Genomic DNA, 19,004 nt, shown 5'->3' with positions numbered 1-19,004 from the left:
TATGCAACTATAATTCAGACCAAAGTTTCTTATTCGCCATTTAAAGTTCACAGTTACAAGTTGTACTTCATAAAAATGTCTCTTTGTCTTGTAAAGTCTTTAACTGCTGAGGTTGAACTCAACCAGTGAGATTATTTTACCCTCCAGTAAAGGATTGATGTTCCTAATCTAATAATTTACAGGTTTAGTCTGTAAAAAAATATTATTGTACTAGCTAAGATTTCAGTATTGATTGTGTCACTGATCATTTTAATTTTTTGTTACTTTTTATTTATTAAAAGTAAAATGTCATGTTTGACTACCCCCGTCACTGTACTGGGTGCCCTGTTTTACTTGAAAAAATGAAATCAAATTAAGAAGAAAGCGTTGAACCTAAGGCTTGCTTTAAGCTAGACACAGCTCTTGTGGCTTTTGTATCTAGTCCCAGAAGAGGGAAGAAACCCCTGCAGAGAATCTAGAGCAGTCTTTAGAGCAAACAGGCGTGTCCTCATCATGCACCGGACTCACCCAACAGGGCACGCAGAAGTTCGGAGGAGTGCGGGTGGGTAACGGGCCCACAGAGGACGAGGCTGGCATCATGGACCACGACCAGCTCTCCCAGCACTCAGAGGAAGGAGATGAGGTGAGCCCGTTAAACATCACCAAACGTCAATTTCAAGCTTCCTTCCTCTTCCAGACCTTCATTTAGTTTAGTTTTTAACTGGATTGTGATGCTAACTACATTTAGCATCACAATCTAGACTAGATACAGACACAAAAGATTAATTGTAATTTGCATATTTCTGTAGGGAACTGTGTACAAGCAGTGCAAAATTCTTCTCACTCAGAATTGCTACTAAATAAAAGAGTTGAAAATAAATACACTAGAAGGAGTAAAAATAGGGAGTGATGCGTGTAGATCTGCTAAAGGTTAATTTCTTTATTGTTTAAATAATTTTATTAGTTAATTGCTTTAGCCAATAAAATGTCAGAAATCGTGAAAATTCATCATTAGAAATTCCTTGAGGTCGCTTGTTTTGTCTTAACCAACAGTCCAAATTAATGACATGAAGCTGGGAAAAACATTTGAGATTATTCTGAGTATTTGATGAATTACTTAAACCCTTAATCAAGTTTCAAAATTAATGTATAATCATTTCAGCACTTGACTTGAGGCACACTTTAATTCTGTTACTTCATGTATTTAAAAGTGTTTAGTTTGACAGTTTGTCATCATTAAAGATTTCCATGTTTTTCTGTTAGGGTGGTCATGCCATTCAAACAGCTGCACTTTTCTAATTGCACTACAGTCACTATTTATAGGCTCACTAACAAACATGTATTCTCCTTTTATAAGCAATCATATCAGTTGAATGAGTACAATAGCTCACATCAGTTTAGATACAGTGATTCCAGAGTCAGACTGTCAAAGGCTTATCACTAAAAAACTACAAATTTGAAATCCGATGTCTCAGTCCATTCACCAGCTGCCTGTTGTCCTTTCATATCAGAGGACAGTCATTCCTGGGTAGTAAGGAGAGATGGGGGTTAACGTGGACCTAACAAAGTGCAGAGGGAAAGGGAGGGCTGGCATGGACTAGAGCCGATAAGAGATGGATTTTCCATTTCAGAAATATAAACAGAAAGGTGGTTTTCATGAGAACCAGCAAGTGGAATATCTGAATTCTCTGGGGTTTTTTTCTTCTTTTTCTATGACTCAGAGGTTTGGTGTGTCCTGGATAATAAATCACTGAGTGTTTATGTTTTGATAACATATTGCATAACTGTAATGTAATGAGACTGTATTTTGTCACCATTTTTCCAAGAATGTGATCTTCCATTCAGGCAAGACTTAGCAAAAGTTTATGGAATTTAATATTGCATACTGTTGAGAGCAGCACTACTATAGAAAACATCCAGATACATTTGTTTGATGGGATATGAAAGAAAAGTCAACCGTCTCTTGTGCTTTATCCAGCTCTTCTGAATTGTGGATAATCATTTAAAGGAGCTATTTGTAAGTGTTGCTATTGCTACATAGCTAACGTTATCATTAGCAGCTGCTTATTTGCCAGTCTAGAAGAAACGTTGCAAGTTCAGCATCAAACTTCATTCCTTTACTCAACAACAGCTGTCTCCAGAGGTGGAGAACAACACCTATGTTAACTCTTGTCTCTATCACCCCTTTTCTTCTAACCAGCTAGCATCAGCCTGTCGCCTCGTTTTCCGATAGCGACTCACTATAGCCTCCAATCTGCTGCGAAGATATAACGCTGATTTTGTCTGGTACCAGGACTTTACTGTAGTGTCTGCTAAAATAAACTGCAAAACAGTGATCCAAAAAGTAGGATAGAAACTGATGCAGTTATTGAATTCTGCCACTAATCTTTGACTTTTGTTTGCTTTCAAGCACTCAGAGGAAGAGCCGGTAAGAGCCTGAGTTTGGTATCTTCTTAGCATGTCTGGATGCTGTCTTGCTGATGTATCTATTTGTGCCTTTAGAAGAAAGTGAAAGTGAAGAAACTTTCTTTCTTTGAACTCTGGTTGTTCTTTCTAAACCGCCTATTCTCCTTATCTGTTACTCTCCTTAACTCCCAATGCAGCATTTTCCCTGACTGTGTGTGCAGAAGATCACTTTACTGTAATTGGGAAAAACAACAGTTAAATTGTTTTATTTTGATTAGAAACAAGTGGAACTTCCTCACCTTTGTCATTGCTTCACACCTGTCACAAAGAGATGAGTCACAGTGTGAACAGATGTGAACAGATTAGGTCCTCACAGAGTCCTAAATGATTAACATGAGGTGGCAGAGAGTTGTGGTGGAAGGCATGCTCCAGTCCACATGTACTGATCATAGTTTGTCATGTTTCACAATGTGTGTCAAAGACAAATCAAAGTCTCCCACATGACAGGGACAAGTCCACGTCAAAACACAGGAGACAAAGACCAAGACTGACATTAGTCCCAGTTAAAGTCACTCAGAGTCTGAGATTAGTCAAGTCAAAACACCCATGAGACCCTAACAAATCTAAGTTGAAACACTATGAAACAGAGACAAAGATTAGTCGAAATAGTCCAAATATTGTGACAAGTTTGAGTCAAACCAAAACATCCAAGAGACTGAGTCAAGTACACTCAAGAGGCCGAGACTAGTCCAGGTCAATAAAGCAATCACAAGACAGATGTGAGTGCAACAGCTCTCCTCTTGAAATATACCTTAATATAAGAGAGCATCTCAGACTTGTCTTGGTCTCCAGTGCTACAGCCCTGCCTTTGAAAGATTCTTGACTTTAAAGTTCTCTTCTTTTTACTGAACTGTTCATTTCTTCCATCACAGATCCAAAGTCTTCCCTCTTGTACACTGTAAATGTACGTTGTGAAATCACGCGACTGTAATGTGTGGTAACAACATTCTAATGGAAACCACTTGCGTCCATATATTTTGCCATTACAGCATGTTAGCCAGTGTTGTTTTCATTAGCCACTTCTGTCAGAGACCCTTTGAATGGGAACAATGAGCACTGCTTCCGTGAACTCTCTTTCACGAGTCCAAGGACAAAAGAGAAGCATGGAAAGAGGAAACCAGACCAGTGCCAAACCAAACCCAACAAGAGCAATGTAGAGCAGTAGACCTCTATGCCCCCCCCCCCCCCCCCCCCCCCCCCCCCCAGCCCGCTTCATACAGGAAAGGCTAGTCTTGCTCCAGGATGGAGAGAACGGAGGAACTCTGTTGGCTTTATAATACACAAACAAAGCCTCTGGGCCAGACATCTTTTCTCTTTGTTTTCTGCCTGACTACAGATAATGGCTCAGCCAGGGGTCAAAGGTCAAAGCAAGCACTCATTAAGATATTAAGAGAATTTCCATTCCTAGTCATTTCCACTGTTCATGCCATATGAACAGTAGAGATGTTATTATTGGGCACATTTTCAATAGCAGAGCTGGGTGATAATCTTCTTTCAGAGTTGAATAGATAAAGTGTTTTTTAACAGATTATACACGACCGGTCAAAAGTTTGAGGACAACCCAATTTTTTAAAGTTTTCATTTTCACAGCTGGAGTCCAGTTAAAAACCTTGAAAAATTTTATGACACCAAAATGTCATAGAAAACAGTCCTTTTCAGGGACGAAGCTTTCCTGCAGCAGTGAAAGTTAATGCAAAAAGTTCTTACAAACCCTCTCTCTGTACAAAGACAGTGTTGGAACAAACTGTGTTACTACTTACTTCAGCTGATTGGTGAGTCAAAATTTAGAACTGAGACATTAAATTATGTACATTTCATTAACAACTGTAAAATAATGTTCTAAAACCTTTCAGAGTGTACATTCTGAAATTTGTATTGTTATTGTGCATTCTGCAGTCAGCATGTTATGTTTAAGTTATACTTTCATTTTTATGTTTACACAATTGAAGCATGTTGAAACATATTTTCAGACAAAACACACACACACAGTGGCTTCAGAAAGTAGTCAGAACCCTTCAGTTTATGCACACTTTATTTGGTTTTAGATTTAATCGTAAATGGGTAAAACCCAAACTGAAAACCGTAATTCAGTACTTAGTCATCGAAGTAAATTTATTTGTAAAGTGAGATACTAAAGTGTTTACAGGGCAGGGTCTAATGAGAGACACCAGTGAGTTGCATAATGCCAATAACGGATCCAGTGTTTTTGGAGCTCGGCCTCTGCTTCTTGTTATATGTTCAGAGACTTTAGGGAAATGCAACACTTGATAATTTTACTACCTCAATAATGTTCCTGTTTATGTATCATGCAGAATACAGATACAGTGTTTGTCTCTAAAAGCAGAGGAGGCAAAAGTAGTTCCAAAAAAGAGACACAATGGATGCATTGATGGCCTGAAGGCTTCTTAGCATTGAGGATGTCAGTTAAATCTTTCCCCTTGTCACACTTGCTCCTCACTGCCACTACTGAGGTGCTCTTGAGCAAGATTAAAGGGCATTGGGCCCCTGCGATGTGCTTGATTTACTGCATGCACACATGGATTTACAGAAGGTTACTACAGTGCATGTGCAGTAACCATGCTGTCCAATTACTTGCTTAACCTGATTTCACTGAGTAACTTGGTTTCTTTTATTCATGTAAAAGTACTGAGTGATACTTTTCTGGTTAAGTAAAGGTTTGACAAAATGTGTGATGAATACATAAACTGCTGTGCACCAGATGTGTCCTGTGAAAATAGTATAAACAAGGTACTGAAATCATTCCCTCTCACTTTTGTCAGTTGCTCCCAATACAATGAGCAGCAACTTTACTATTTAGCATTCATAAACAGTAGATACTGTAAACATTTATAAATAGTTGATAACACATGATAATGTTCTACTATAATGCCCCCCCCCCACTCCTACCCATCCACGCTTATATCTGCTACATTATAGTCCATTATAAACCACTTATTCTGTGTTTTTACACTGCTTATCGATGATAAACAGGAGATCTTACATACAGAACCTTGCTGCTGAACCCATGCTGTGTTGTGTTCTAACCATTGTGACTTTCCACAACAGTTTGACTTTGGTGACGTAGCTGTCCACCAGGCCATCCATACCATAGAGTACTGTCTGGGATGCATCTCCAACACAGCCTCCTACCTGCGCCTCTGGGCCCTCAGCCTGGCTCATGCACGTGAGTACAAACGCACATGCACCATGCACACAGGCATGCACATAATCTGTAAAATGTTATTTAAAGAGGTTGTAGATAAAGACCCTATTTGTCTGCAGTACATGTAGTAGATACATCAGAACATCAAATTCTTTATGTGTTTATTTTAGCATAATCTTTATTATTTATTATTGTTTGTTATTATTATTATTGAGTGGCAGTAGCTCAAGAGGAAGAGGGTCGGCAGTTATGGTGTGTGTGTGTGTGTGTGTGTGTGTGTGTGTGTGTGTGTGTGTGTGTGTGAAAGGGTGAATGAGAGTGAATGTAAAGCAACTATATAAGTGCAGTCCATCTATGGTATGCTATAATGTTATTATCATTGTGCGTATGCAGAGCTGTCAGAGGTGCTCTGGACCATGGTGATGCACCTGGGTCTGTCCTCCCGGAGCTGGGGCGGGTTCTTCGGCCTGTCCATCATCTTCGCAGCCTTCGCCACGCTCACGGTCGCCATCCTGCTCATCATGGAGGGGCTGTCAGCCTTCCTGCACGCCCTGCGTCTGCACTGGTTAGACCCACAATTATAACATACCCACACACATACAACCTACATGCATGCTACATCACCCATGCATACATTCATGACATGTACAGAGCATGATAGACTCTCATACGCCACAGTGAGCTGTTCTTCACCTCTTGAACCGGGTATCTCTGCCTGGGTTGCACTTCTTCAGTTTTACGTGTACATGAGGAATGTTAGCAACATGAAACATTCCTGACCCAGAGTGGTTTACCAAACTGTGAGCACGCAGGCCTCCAGATAATCTCACGCACCCCCCAGATCCATCGCCTCCTAGCACCACCTCCACCCTGCTGATCTAGCCTGCACTACTGCAAACTACACTGACACACAGGGAGGCCAAACAGTGTGAAGCTCAATGTAGGGAAGTCATGGAATATCCTGGAACAGGGTGATTACCACTCTGATGTAATAAAAGTGTATGTATTAACAGGTAGTAGAAGTAATTAGAATGTGTTGGAGAAAACGGCTGTAATCATGAATCATATTAATGGGCATTTTAAATAGATGAGTATTATGAACTTGTAGAGAACTGTGAGGAGGAGCTGCTGTTAAAGTGATGGATGGTAAATGTTCAGTATCCCAAGAGGGAAAACTCCCGTTCAGCGCAGACTACATAATTATATCCATCCAGTGATTTATGAGCACATAAGGACTGTTTCACACACACTCTGGGCTTCTCTGTCAGATAGGTGTCTATAACCATGTTAAAAAAGTAGCAACATACTACGAGGGAGAGTGGTTACAAAAGATATTTTTTTATTTCACACTTATACCTCTAGTGGTGTGCAGATAGTATGTTAAAAATGAATCAGGAATCAGCTCTTTAACATCCAAAGTTCCTGTTTTACCTCGTCACAGAGCAAAGTGTTAAAAAAAAAAAGTGAAAAACTGCATCAGGGTCAGAAAGTCACCAAAATGCATAAGAATCATTTTCTGGCCACTTTCAAATGACTGCACTTAGGTCCTAATGAACAGAAGGTAATAACATGTCAAATCTGATGCATATTAACATGTGTTTGTAGTTGTTATTTTTGTATTGGAGTAACAGTTTACTCATGACAAATGGGTTGGAATCACAATTCTTGTAGAATAGTAATGATCAGAAAATACAGCTACTGTCCCTTTAAAGCTTCTCATTTTATAAAACATAAAAGGATTAAAGGAATAGTTTGACATTTTGCGCAAAACATTTGTTCACTTCACCTTTAATCTCACGTCTGTGTGTTATTGACAGGCTTGGAGTCAGGATGTGGTTAGCCTAGCTTAGCATACAGACTGAAAAGCAGGGAGAAATAGGTAGCCTGACTCTGTCCAAGTTCAAAAATACACTCACCAACATTTCTAAAGCTCACTGATTAAAAGACGTTGAACTCATTTGTTTAATCTGGACATGAACTTAATTTGAAATTTTACTGATTTACATATCTTGTAGTATTTACTGGGAAGCAGCAGTGTTTACATCCATCCAACACTTCAGTGCAGAATCTCAGGCAATAACGTGGGTCCTCAGATAAACGGTTACCAAAGGTTTTGATTTCAGTCTTAAACGGCAGGCTGTCAAACCTACCACCTCACTGTGAAGTCACTGCATCCAGCTGCTGTTCCCCTAGAAAGACAGAACAAGATACATCCAGCATGTAACTCCCGCTGAAACCACAACTTGTCATTTTTACAATTCTGTTTTTGTACGTACATATGACATGTTAATTAACTAATTGACAGGCGTATTTTTGAACTTAGCTCTTTCCCCTGCTTCAAGTGTTTACACTAAGCTAGGCAACCATGTCCTTATTACAGCTCCAAATTCATATTGATATTGATCTTGACAACAAAATGCTCCTGTATTTGTGTACCTTTTGTGTATTACAGAAGTTGTAGCTGTGCTGGTTAAAAATATTAATTGAGATATTAGGGTTGAACCAAAGGAAGGATGTTATTCACAGGCCTTTCTGCTGTGTGACATACAGTCTCAGTCTTATTACAGTCTTATTTGTGGGAAATTAGAGTCGATATTAACAAGTGCACCCTGCTGCATCTCTGTTTTACAATTTATTCCTTTAAGAAGCAAAAGCAACAGGTTTATTTTCTTTAATCCCTCTGGTTTGGTTCCTGATAATAACACAGAGCTTTGTGTCGTGGTTCTGAGATCAACAAAATGCAGGGAGAAATATCTTGTGTGCTTTTATTGGACAGAGGTATGCTGTTAATGCTTAGCTGCTGCTCTCGGGGCTGATTGTTGTAAGTAGGTTTAAGTGGAAACGGCCTGTCGGTCTTGTGTATGTCTGTCTTTCCTGTAAACCAGTGGAAAGTGATCTGACCACCTCTGAAAGACCAGCACAGCTGTCTTTTGTCCAGACTGTTCTTCCAACACTGTATTGTGTTGCATAGTCATACCTATCTGCTTCACACATGGGCCAGCCTTATGTTCCAGACTGGAGGTCATACTGTAAAAAAGCTGTCCAGGCAGGTGTAATCAGCTGAGTTGAACCAGAGGTTTTATTGACACATTCAGTGTAGATTGGGTAAAACCGACTCCAGGCCAAACACCACATCAAGAAAAATACTTTTAAGGAATGACAGTACTTCCTGATGATAGCAAACACCTGTGGGATTACACAAACATCTTTGAAAATGTAACCTGTTGCTGGATAATGTGAAAAAAGTAATGTTTTGATTGAAGGTTTACGTATGGAACACATGTGTATATATATATTGAATTAAAAAATCCCATGGGCACGCATGATAAAGGTTTAAAAAGAGGTGGTCTTCATAATATGAAGGTCAACTATGATGGTTAGCTCTGGTCTTAAATTGCGACTCAACTGTGAATGTTTGCTGATGTCTAGAAGTGGTTTGGACAAGACGCCCAGTGAGCCTGTCATAAACATTTATTGACACTCAGAAGTGGTCTTGTAAAGAAATCTGGATGTTGACCATGTTGTTAATGTCCACAGATGATCAGAGCAGGGACATCTAATAGTGAGGCTGTCATGAATGCCCATTGATGGTCAAAGGAAAAGGTTGTGGACCAAACCTGTAACGGGGTGTGGTAGGACCCAATTGCAGCACAACCAAATAGGTGAACAGTTGTTAATGACAGCAGGTGAAGACACAGGTGAAGACACTTAGGCTGATGGGGAGGTGTGGCAAAGTGGAGAGTGAGACAGAGGCAGGGTGAGTGGAATAACACTGATAAGCAAAGCAGGCTGACATCAAATGAACATAATGTGCACGTCCATGTGAGGATGAGTGTTTGCTGGGATTGACCACTGTAAACAGTAGTTGTCATTTGATTTTTAAGGATCTGGTGATATTCTATATTTTTCTTATTGTTAACAAATCACATCCACAGTATATAAAGATGGATGTAGCCTGATTAGCGCTTTTGAAGCTCAGGGTGTGCTGCTTCGGCATCATCATCTTGGTTGTGCCTGACTCCTGGTTAATCCAAAAATACTCTCTAGAGGATCAATGTGGTGGGGTGTGTGTGGAGCTGAGATTTCTGTGCATGCTGGTTTGTAGCAAGCATAAGTTCACCCACCTGTCACTAAGGTTTAATTAAGCAATATCACACTTGAGATCGTGATGTTATACTGAGTATCAGCATGGCTGTGATTCGGTCAAAGGCCGCAGAAGGCAATCACAGCCGTGCTGATATTCAGTACAATATCACAACATCAGTGTGATGTTGCTTTTATACAACAGTTCTGTGAACGCCATATTAGTTAGATAAGCAACCACAGATTATGATTTGTTTGTTTATTTCATCATTTATTTGGCTACACCAACACAAATAGTTCCACAACTGGACTGGTACTGGACTGTTGCTAAGCTACACATAAACATTTTCCTGACCTGCACAGTGCACACTAGCTTGCTACTCTGTCTACACGTTACCTCAGGTGTGTGCTGAAGTATCCAGGCTTCTTCCTTCATCCTCTCCTGACGACCACACATCATTTCATTCAAATGTTATTTCTGGAAATATTTTCATCTTTGTAAAGTTTGTTACAATCTAAGAGAGATAACGGCTGTTAATGTGACGCTAATTAATGGTTAATAGAACACCTGTGAAGCGGAGTGATACATGTAGTTTAAAGTCCCAGTGCTGTTGTACTCTATATCAGCACTCATGGAATGACTCTCGTCCAATCAAGTTCTTTGGTCGGAACTAACTGTTGTATAATCCAAAATACTATAGAGGATTAATCTGCCACTGAAAATAGTCGCCAACAAACACACTATCGCCTCCTGTTTGAGTGACATTCATCCAGCTGGTTTTGGAACTTTTTTTCTTTGGAGTTGCTGACAGTAAGAAAAACATAGCGAATTCCAAGGTTTATCCTTAATGCTCAAATGTGATATTGGTACCAGCTTCTAAAATCCAGTGCTGGTCAAGCTGTGGTGCTTTAAAATGGAATTTAAATTAGACATGATATGAACGCTGAGTGAAAAAGTGAGCTGCAGATGAAGGACACCCCCTGAGGCAAGAGCCACACAGGAGGGAGCTCAGTGCTGCAGCACAAAGTGACTCTATCAATTAACATTTCTAACGTGAGTCAATGCAGTGAGAGGCTGTAATTGTACTAGGCAGCTCCTAGTGCTGCTCCCGTGTGTGTTACTGTATGTTATTACAGCAGCAGCGTGTCGGCTCAACAGGTGTCTGCTAAGGTTAAAAAGAGTAGTGGAGTATTTTTCACAGAGGTGAGTGAATGGGAATGTTCAAAGTAAACAGCAGTCAAGCCGGAGCCTCTTCTCTGCAGTCCACTCTTCACACACACATGCTGATGAGTTATCTGCACAAACACACACACACACACCAGAGTAAGTCAAGTGTAGTGTGGGTTAGGTACAAGCATTTTTTCCACCTCTACAGCTGTGTGGAGAAGCAGAGGAGAGGATCGCTCATTTCTTTCCTCTTTTTAAGTGTTGCCCTCTCACAGCTCAGGCAGGCCAAATATTTGCCACAGCCGGGAGACATTCCTGGACACTCCCCTCTCTCGCTGAGGCCAGGAACCAGCAGGAACTAAAAATCCACTCTTAGTTTTTTCCTCCTAAATGAAGATGTCAGCAGTTGTCAGGATTTGAGGATTACTATATCCTAACTGTGAATGCTAGTGAATTTAGATTTTGCCGTAGTGTTGCTTTAGTGTATAACAACACTGACAGAATAAGCAGTGCTGCCATTTTATTGCAGGTGGATCACAAGGTGAGGTTTGTCCTACAATCTGGTCCAGAATCAAACTGGCTCATATCAAACTTAGTTAATTCATTTAGTTATCTTAATTAACTCTTTTTAAAACAATTTTATTACAAATTTCTCCCATTCAAATATTCAATTTAAAAAGTTGTTATTTAAAAATCATTGTGTGTTATTCATCATTGGAAATCCTTAAATGTCTTCAAAGTCCAGTAAACATGAACCAGTCCATATACTATGACACGTCAAAATGCCTGCTGTGAAAAGGCCTTTCAGTCCTTATATCATTAAACCAACAGATTATGTAAATTATTTGAATGATAACTAGCCTACATTCAAAAAAAGATTAGATTTTTCCTCTGAAGATCCTTGACCTTGTGTTTAGAGCTTTTAAAAGCATCTCATAGGTGCTAACCAGTGATTATAGATGGTCTCTGGGGCCGGTTTCACAAACAAACTTTGACTGTGTCTTAGATAGTACAAATAGTCACACTTCAGGTAGACTGAGTCTTAATTCATCCCTTACACAGAAAGCAGTTTAGTTCTTGATTATCTTAAGTCAGACTATGGTAAAAATGAATTCTTGGTAAATTATTTTTTTCTAAATAAAAAAAATGGCCGACCGAGAAACTGCATTAGCCCAGCAGAAAATGTTTCTCTTTAGGAAGAATTCAACAGTTGAAGAGTGAATGAAGAGTGGAAAGAAAAATCTGGTTTGGAAAAAAAATGGCCTCTGTCTCTAAAAACTCTTCCCCTCCTCTTTGCTCTCTCCATAACAATGTTAGCAAACCACAAATTATGAGCCATGTTTTCTGTTTCTTGTTGTTGGTTGGTACTGGTCAGTGCAGGTGTCATCAATTGTTACCATGGTAACACTGGTCTTAGGCCTGAGTCAGCCTCGGGCTAAGGTGTCTAATGTTTTTGGATTAAAAAACGAAACAGGCCCCTGGTGTCCAATGTGAATGACCTTTGACCTCCTCTCAGTCATGCTGTGAATGGTTTCGGTCTAGTGGCTGTTCTAGGTACTCACTTAATCTGTCTCAGGGTCTTGTGTTTTTAAACTAGCACACATCACCCAGGACCAGTTGTGTTGGCACACTGGTTGTGGTAGATGTTTTTTCTTTCCAGTCGTTGTTTGTTGCAGAAATACCTTACTTATAAAATAAGAATTTTTTTTTTTTTTTTTTAAGTGTTGTTACCATTCTCTGTTTAATCTCCCTGTGGAAAACACTCGATCAAACATTAGTTTAAAAGTTCATTTTCAGTATGACATGAACATTACTTCTCCAGAATGAGCAGGCAGCACATCAGGGTCCAGTTTTATTGGTAGAGATATGAGAGGAGGTGTCACTGACAGACTGCTCTGGCTCTCAGCAGCCATATTTGGTCACACAGCAGTCTGAGGTTGTACAGACCATAAGGCTGTATTCCTCTTAAGTGTCCCATCCACTGACTTTCACAGCTCACTTCTACAGGCTGCTGTCATCTCTGCATGTGCAAATGTCTGACATGTTAAACAAGAAGCTACAGTTAAGGGATTCAAAAAGTCTCTGATTGCTGCTAGCTCACTGCTCAGCCTCTGGTCTTTTCACTGTAGAACAGGGAGTTGTTAAAGCAGAAATGTTCAGAGTGGGTTCCTGTATTTGGAAATCAAAAAGTTCCACTTGGGTTTCCTCAATGTCACACCTTCTACTGCAGCTACAGAGTTTACCTGAGGTTTAACCAGAGCAGGTTCAGAGAGCAGGTGTGGGTTTATGAGGGTATATTTTGTTACCACTTTGTAATAAACCCACTAGATCATTTTAAGCCTTTTACATTTTAAAACTCCCATTGGCTTCTGTTTATCATTTCTTCTTGGTAATAATGGAGTTAGACAAGTTTCTAATCCACAAATAAACACTCATGGTCTGCTGACCCTAATAATCTACGATCTCTAAGATAAATTTGTGGTTTTAAGAACCAAAAACTCAATGTAGTTTTACATCTCCTCTCTCAGGTTTCTCTGTGGAGCTCTAGTAACAACAGGTGAGTGAGCCAATCAGAAGAGAGGAAGCTCTGGGCATTTCCTCTGATTGGCTGACTGTTCTGAGTGATCCAATAAAAATATAGTAGATTTCAGGGAAACACTCAGAAGAACCAAATCCTGCAAGGTTGTATGGTGGGTCCAGGTGGGCGGGGCTTGGGGCATGGCTGAGGGCGGTGACTGCTTTGTTGTGACATCACAAAGCTCCAGAAGTCCTGACGGCTGGTTTTAAGGCTCAGTTTCTGAATACAGGCTGTGTGCATTTCTCTGTGGACTGAGGCTTTGATACTTTCACAGTATTAATATAGAAGCTAGACCTGATCTATAATCAAACAACACATGGACATCTACCTTTAGACTATACGGGACCTTATATAACACATTCATTAAAGGTTTCAATCAGAGCTCCAGTTATAAACACCATTAAACCTAAAAAGTAATTAAAATGGGTTTTAATCCATCAAGTCTGCAGTTATACATATTAATGAGTCTGATAAATTTTGGTCAAATGGTCCAAATCAGTTGATGGGATTGGCAACCAGGCAAACTAGATGTTATTCTTATTAATGCTTATAACAGATTAATTGAGTTTTAGTACATCATTTAAACTTTAGCCACTATAACCCCTATAAACCCCTATAAACCCTTTATTGAGGGCACATAACTAGAAAGTGACACATTAATTTATAATAATATAATATAGTATAGTATAGTACATAGTCTTGCTGAACAGAGTATGTTCAAATTCCTGTATGGGCAGTGTAACCATCAGACTCATCCCATTGGAAACCCATGGAAAAAACACTCATGTGTTTGCTGTGATGAACCAGTACAGAATGATCAGAATTTTTGATGTTGACACAAAAGCATCTGTAGAATTAGTCCACTTTGTTCAGTCCTCTAACAATCATGGCTGATGTTTTATTAAAATCACAAATCTGACAGCTGCTGTTATGTAGTACTGACAAGATATTTTTTATCATCTATATTTTTCATGTTTTCATCAGATATTTCAAATGGCTGGGCAGAGAATAACTCACTGTTGTGAGGGAGGATTTTACTTTAATGGAATGTGCCCTGCCTTAAACACATAGGAGCCAAATTAACTTTATGATCTTGGTTGTTTTCTCCCTCATGAGAATGAGATTACTATCACTAAGAGTGCAACACTGCACTTAAGTCTTCAGGTTAAACATGCCAGCTGGCCAACTCCTGGTTACTAGTGGACTTTCAGGCCATCTGCTGGTGTGTTCCTGTCATGTGTCATCTGTGATTGGACTGGGAAAGTCAAAGGAATTTTGAAGTAGGACAGAATGGTGAAATTACCTGATTAGAAAAGAGGGGTTAGAGGCTCAGGAGGCACAGTGGGTTGTCTGCTAATCGGAAGGTCGGTGGTTCGATTCCCAGCTCCTCCAGTCCGTGTGTTGAAGTGTCCCAGGGCAAAATACTGAACCCCAAATGATGCACCATCAGTGTGTGATCAAATACTTCTGTGAATGGGTGAATGTGACCTGCAGTGTAAAGAACCTTGCGTGGTTGGTAAGACTAGAAAAGCACTACTATATCTGCTTATCTACCCAGACAGATACACTGTGAAAAATAGTTCCAAAGATCTTGGTTTGTCCACCAGTTTGATGCTGCATGAAATATTGTTAATATCTATTAACTAATGGATGAATTGTCATGAAATGTGGTGCAGACATTCATGTTCCCTCAGGATGAACAATAACGACTACTGCCATCATCAGGTCAAGATTTCATTTTGTCCAGTGCTTTGGTTTATGACCAGATACCTGCAAAACTAATAATGATCCCATCAGCTCCACTTGTGCTCTGTGTTTACTGCTAATAAGCAGTGGTTAGCATGCTAATATAGCACCATACGGTAAACAAAGATGGAGATCATGGTAAACATTAGCTGCTTTTATCGCTCCTGCAGTTTGGTTTTCTTTACAATCAGCTGTGCAGCCTGACACAGATGCTAACATGGCTGTAAACTCATAAGGGTTCAGTATGTTTCAAACTAGTTTATATGAAGCTTCATTCAAACACACACCTGTTTCCTCTAACTGCAGGTAATGATGATGCACCATCACAGAGAGCAGAGAGACAGCAGTCCACACAGTCTCTCCTCACAGATATTCATGGTGTTGCACTCTGTTATCCAAAAGAGAAGTTATATGAAGAATGACAAAAGAGAAAATTCTAACCCTGCATACTCATAATCATCCGACACACACACACTCCATCAGGTGGGTGTTATGTTTGCTCTCTGGCGTTCTTATGGAGTAAGGATAACGACACCGCCGTTACTCGAAACTGGTGGCCTTTATTCAGCCATAGTGGGTCTCAAAATGGCCCCATACAAAGAAGTCCATCGAAGAACCCCCCTACATGCAGGCTACTGGCAGACGCTTCAATTTACAGATGTCCCATAAACACCACACATTCAGTCCGTATTCACTAGCAACAGCACACATTATTGGGGGCCCCACGAGGGGTTTTGAGGCAACAGCAGTGCAGTGTATAGTGTCTTTGTTTGTTTGAAACATACTGATGCCTTTAGTCTTTAATTTAGTTTGTTGCTTGTTTGTTGGATATTTGCTGGGGGAAAGATTAAGGTCAAATATGTCGACCAATGTGAGGATAATATCAGATAAACACAGGTTTCTGGGCATGTTTGAAAGCGTCACCAAGGCTCACTGTCCAGTCGCAGTCATTAAACAGACAGTGTTTCAGCTTGAAAATTAATATTTTTCAGTCACACTGACAAAAATAATAATCAGTAATAAGCACTTAAAGGTTCTGTAGACGATCGTCACTGCCACTAGATGTTGTACTAGAACACCAGCATCTTGTGTTAAGCAAGGTGTTAAGAAGCCCAGTCAAAGTGTCCACTAAGCACACAAGAAACACATCTGAATAAAGTTACTCTGTGAACACGAAAGCCAACGAAGATTCTGCCACAACCATTAGCCCATGCTAGCATTGCCGTGATATGCACCACAACAATGCTGACAGTTAGCCGGCTAGCGATAGCAACATTTCATTCAAAATAAGCGTAACAGCAAACATTTAACAGCAGGTACTCACATGCACTAACATGCACACGTACGTGCACTTACATTGCAAAACACACAGAGGAGGTGTAACTTAGTTCTCTGCTCAGGACACCATGACTACACTATATCTTTACATAGAAAATAGTTGTTTGCTGCTATATTATTATGCTAATCTTGTTTACAGAACCTATAAAAATTGGGGGTTAAATAATTGGGGTTTTTCATTGTTACTATACTTATAAAACCTGACCTCTAATTTGTTCCTGTTGCACCTTTTTCTTTCAGGGTGGAGTTCCAGAACAAGTTTTACACGGGTCAAGGGTTCAAGTTCGTCCCGTTCTCATTTGAGAGCATCCTGGAGGGACGACTCGACGAGTGATCGAGCCTCCACCCCTCCAGCATGACTCTCCAGCCTTCCCCTCTCCTCAGTGTATGTGTTTGTGTGTGTGTGTGTATATACAGCCTTCTGTCACCCTCTAGTGGTCATTTGTGAAACCTCAGCGTGTAATAGGTGTAATGTCATCTTAAAGAGATGTTTTTCCAGTGCAACAGCACCAGGTTATTCCCCACACTGGAGCTTCTATTGCTGTGACACAGTACCATCACTGTACTGAGAGCTCAGCCCTGTCACCACCACTGTCCTAACATCTCCTTCACCTACAACAAAGCTTTTCACTCTTTATTAATCTGTTCAGGAGATCCTGCAACACCGATTATATTTTGAAAGTATAGTCATCAAATGTCATTAGGTCTTGATCTACAGAACTTAAACTTTCATCAATCTTCGTGATTATTAAATGCTCATGTTTCCATCACATTCAGGACGGCTTTCTGTCAAAAGAGTGACTGCTACAGATCTCAGACATGACAAAAATGAAGACCTAAGTCATAATAAGCTGTAATGCTGTTTGTGCAGCATGGCTGTGAACTGTACTTTCACCATGAAATAAGATGAGCACATCTGGAGCTGTAAGACCATGACTCAACATTTGGGGATATTTGTAACATGACTGAAAGTGTGATTCCTCCCAGTATATGAACATTCAGAATGTTAAAAACTCAATGTATGGATTCCATTGGATGTAGTGGTTGTTGCTGTCTGACCATGAAGTAGTGAAAGGAACACAGCTTTTCCTTGATGAGTGAAGAGGTGGAGCCTTTGTGATCTGTGGCATCCTTGTGCTCCTTCTGTGTAAATTGTTGTAAAGTGGTTAAAGAAGTGAACTGAAGCATTGAAGCCTGAAATGTCTAAAAGTTCATTGTGTGGAATCAACTGCAGTTGCTTCATAAATATGAAGAATAATGTCACTCCTTGGCCATCCTTTGTGAAAAATGTACATTTATTTTCTCTACATATCTTTAATTTTGAAGGATGCTTTGTCCGTGCAGCATTCTCATCAAAGTAGCCTTCGACATGTGGACGGTCAGCACACCCATCAAGGGTTAAATGAAGAGAACATGTAAAGTGGGCTGTGCTGCACTGAAACATCTCTTCCATTCAAACTGAAGAACAGTTTGGACACAGTAACAATCATGTTTGGCTGATAATCAAAGCTATTGATAGTGAATTTGATTTTCTTTGTTTTGTTTCAGAAAACATATTTTATAAGTGTTGTTTGAAATGTTTCAGATCATTTGTATTTAGATGTTGATGCAGAATGTGTGAAGAGAGCCTCTACACATCAAATGCAGCTGGTGTTGGTCAGTGACTGGTGACATGAAGGTCATGTGTTTGTGGTCAGTAATAAACAGAGACTTGGGGATTCATCTTGTGTCCTGTTTTTTTCTCTCTCAATCTCTGGGTAAGAGCAGGCAAATGCTCTGGACCCTCAGACCCCGAGGGCCCCAAGCACCACGGGTTTGCTGTGTGCCAGTTAGGTTATATTAATAGATATTTTTCAAAGCATCAAGACATTGGTCTGGATCACGTCTGAGACCCCTCCCCAAGCTCAGCTCATGATTTGCAGTTTGATATAGTAGTCACTATATCTAGAGATAGATGGTTCTGTATCCAGCAGTGAGGTGTCCCTCCTATAGTTGTTTTATTTTTCAGTTTCTTCTGGTGGTTTCTTTAAGTCCTCAGTGACAATGTTTTCCTCCAGTGAATTAATAATATAGATCATTGTGGTCTAATGATCAAATGGTGAACTTTCATGGCCTTCGTTCTCTGACCCTCGGTTTTGCAGTGTGCTGGTTTTTCTTGGACCTCAACAAACTTCAGATTTTAAAGCTGCACCTCTTATTACTGAAATTAAATCAGGTCCCCAATCTGACTGTTTAGGTTCAACAGAAACCCTCTTAATAGGTGAATTAAAATCAATTATAGATGAGGACCATGCAGCACACTGAGACACTGAGCTTCACTCAGTGCAAGTTCAGTCTAATCTGTAACAGTTCAGTCTAGCACAGTATATGAGCCCCTCACAGGTGCTTCAGATTACACAAGTCAAGCAGACGTCCTGGGTTGGAGCCGCTCTGCCTCAATGTGTTCTGCCTGCAACATGTACCGCACTGACTATGGTCCTTTA

At 40.1% G+C, this 19,004-nt stretch overlaps 1 protein-coding gene across 2 annotated transcripts in view; it reads left to right on the top strand.

Moving 5' to 3' along the window:
- atp6v0a1b (ATPase H+ transporting V0 subunit a1b) overlaps positions 1-18,243 on the top strand; it is a 32,580-nt gene extending 14,337 nt beyond the window's left edge. Inside the window, exons 18-22 of one of the 2 annotated variants that reach the window (XM_023418901.2) lie at positions 515-622; positions 2,390-2,407; positions 5,512-5,629; positions 6,002-6,173; positions 16,762-18,243. In XM_023418901.2, the coding sequence (XP_023274669.1) occupies positions 515-622; positions 2,390-2,407; positions 5,512-5,629; positions 6,002-6,173; positions 16,762-16,855 (510 nt within the window). In that variant the 3' untranslated portion in view covers positions 16,856-18,243. Of the gene's footprint in view, positions 1-421; positions 623-2,389; positions 2,408-5,511; positions 5,630-6,001; positions 6,174-16,761 lie in introns of both variants that reach the window. The other variant, XM_023418900.2, reaches the window with a different exon arrangement.
- The last annotated feature ends 761 nt before the right edge of the window (positions 18,244-19,004 follow it).

The sequence above is a fragment of the Seriola lalandi genome, unplaced genomic scaffold (assembly GCF_002814215.2).
Source record: "Seriola lalandi dorsalis isolate HSWRI2012SDOR001 ecotype SW California unplaced genomic scaffold, Sedor1 jcf7180002054585, whole genome shotgun sequence".
NCBI lineage: Eukaryota > Metazoa > Chordata > Actinopteri > Carangiformes > Carangidae > Seriola > Seriola lalandi.
Note: the sequence above shows the minus strand (reverse complement) of the source record. Positions and strands in the feature narration are given on the sequence as shown.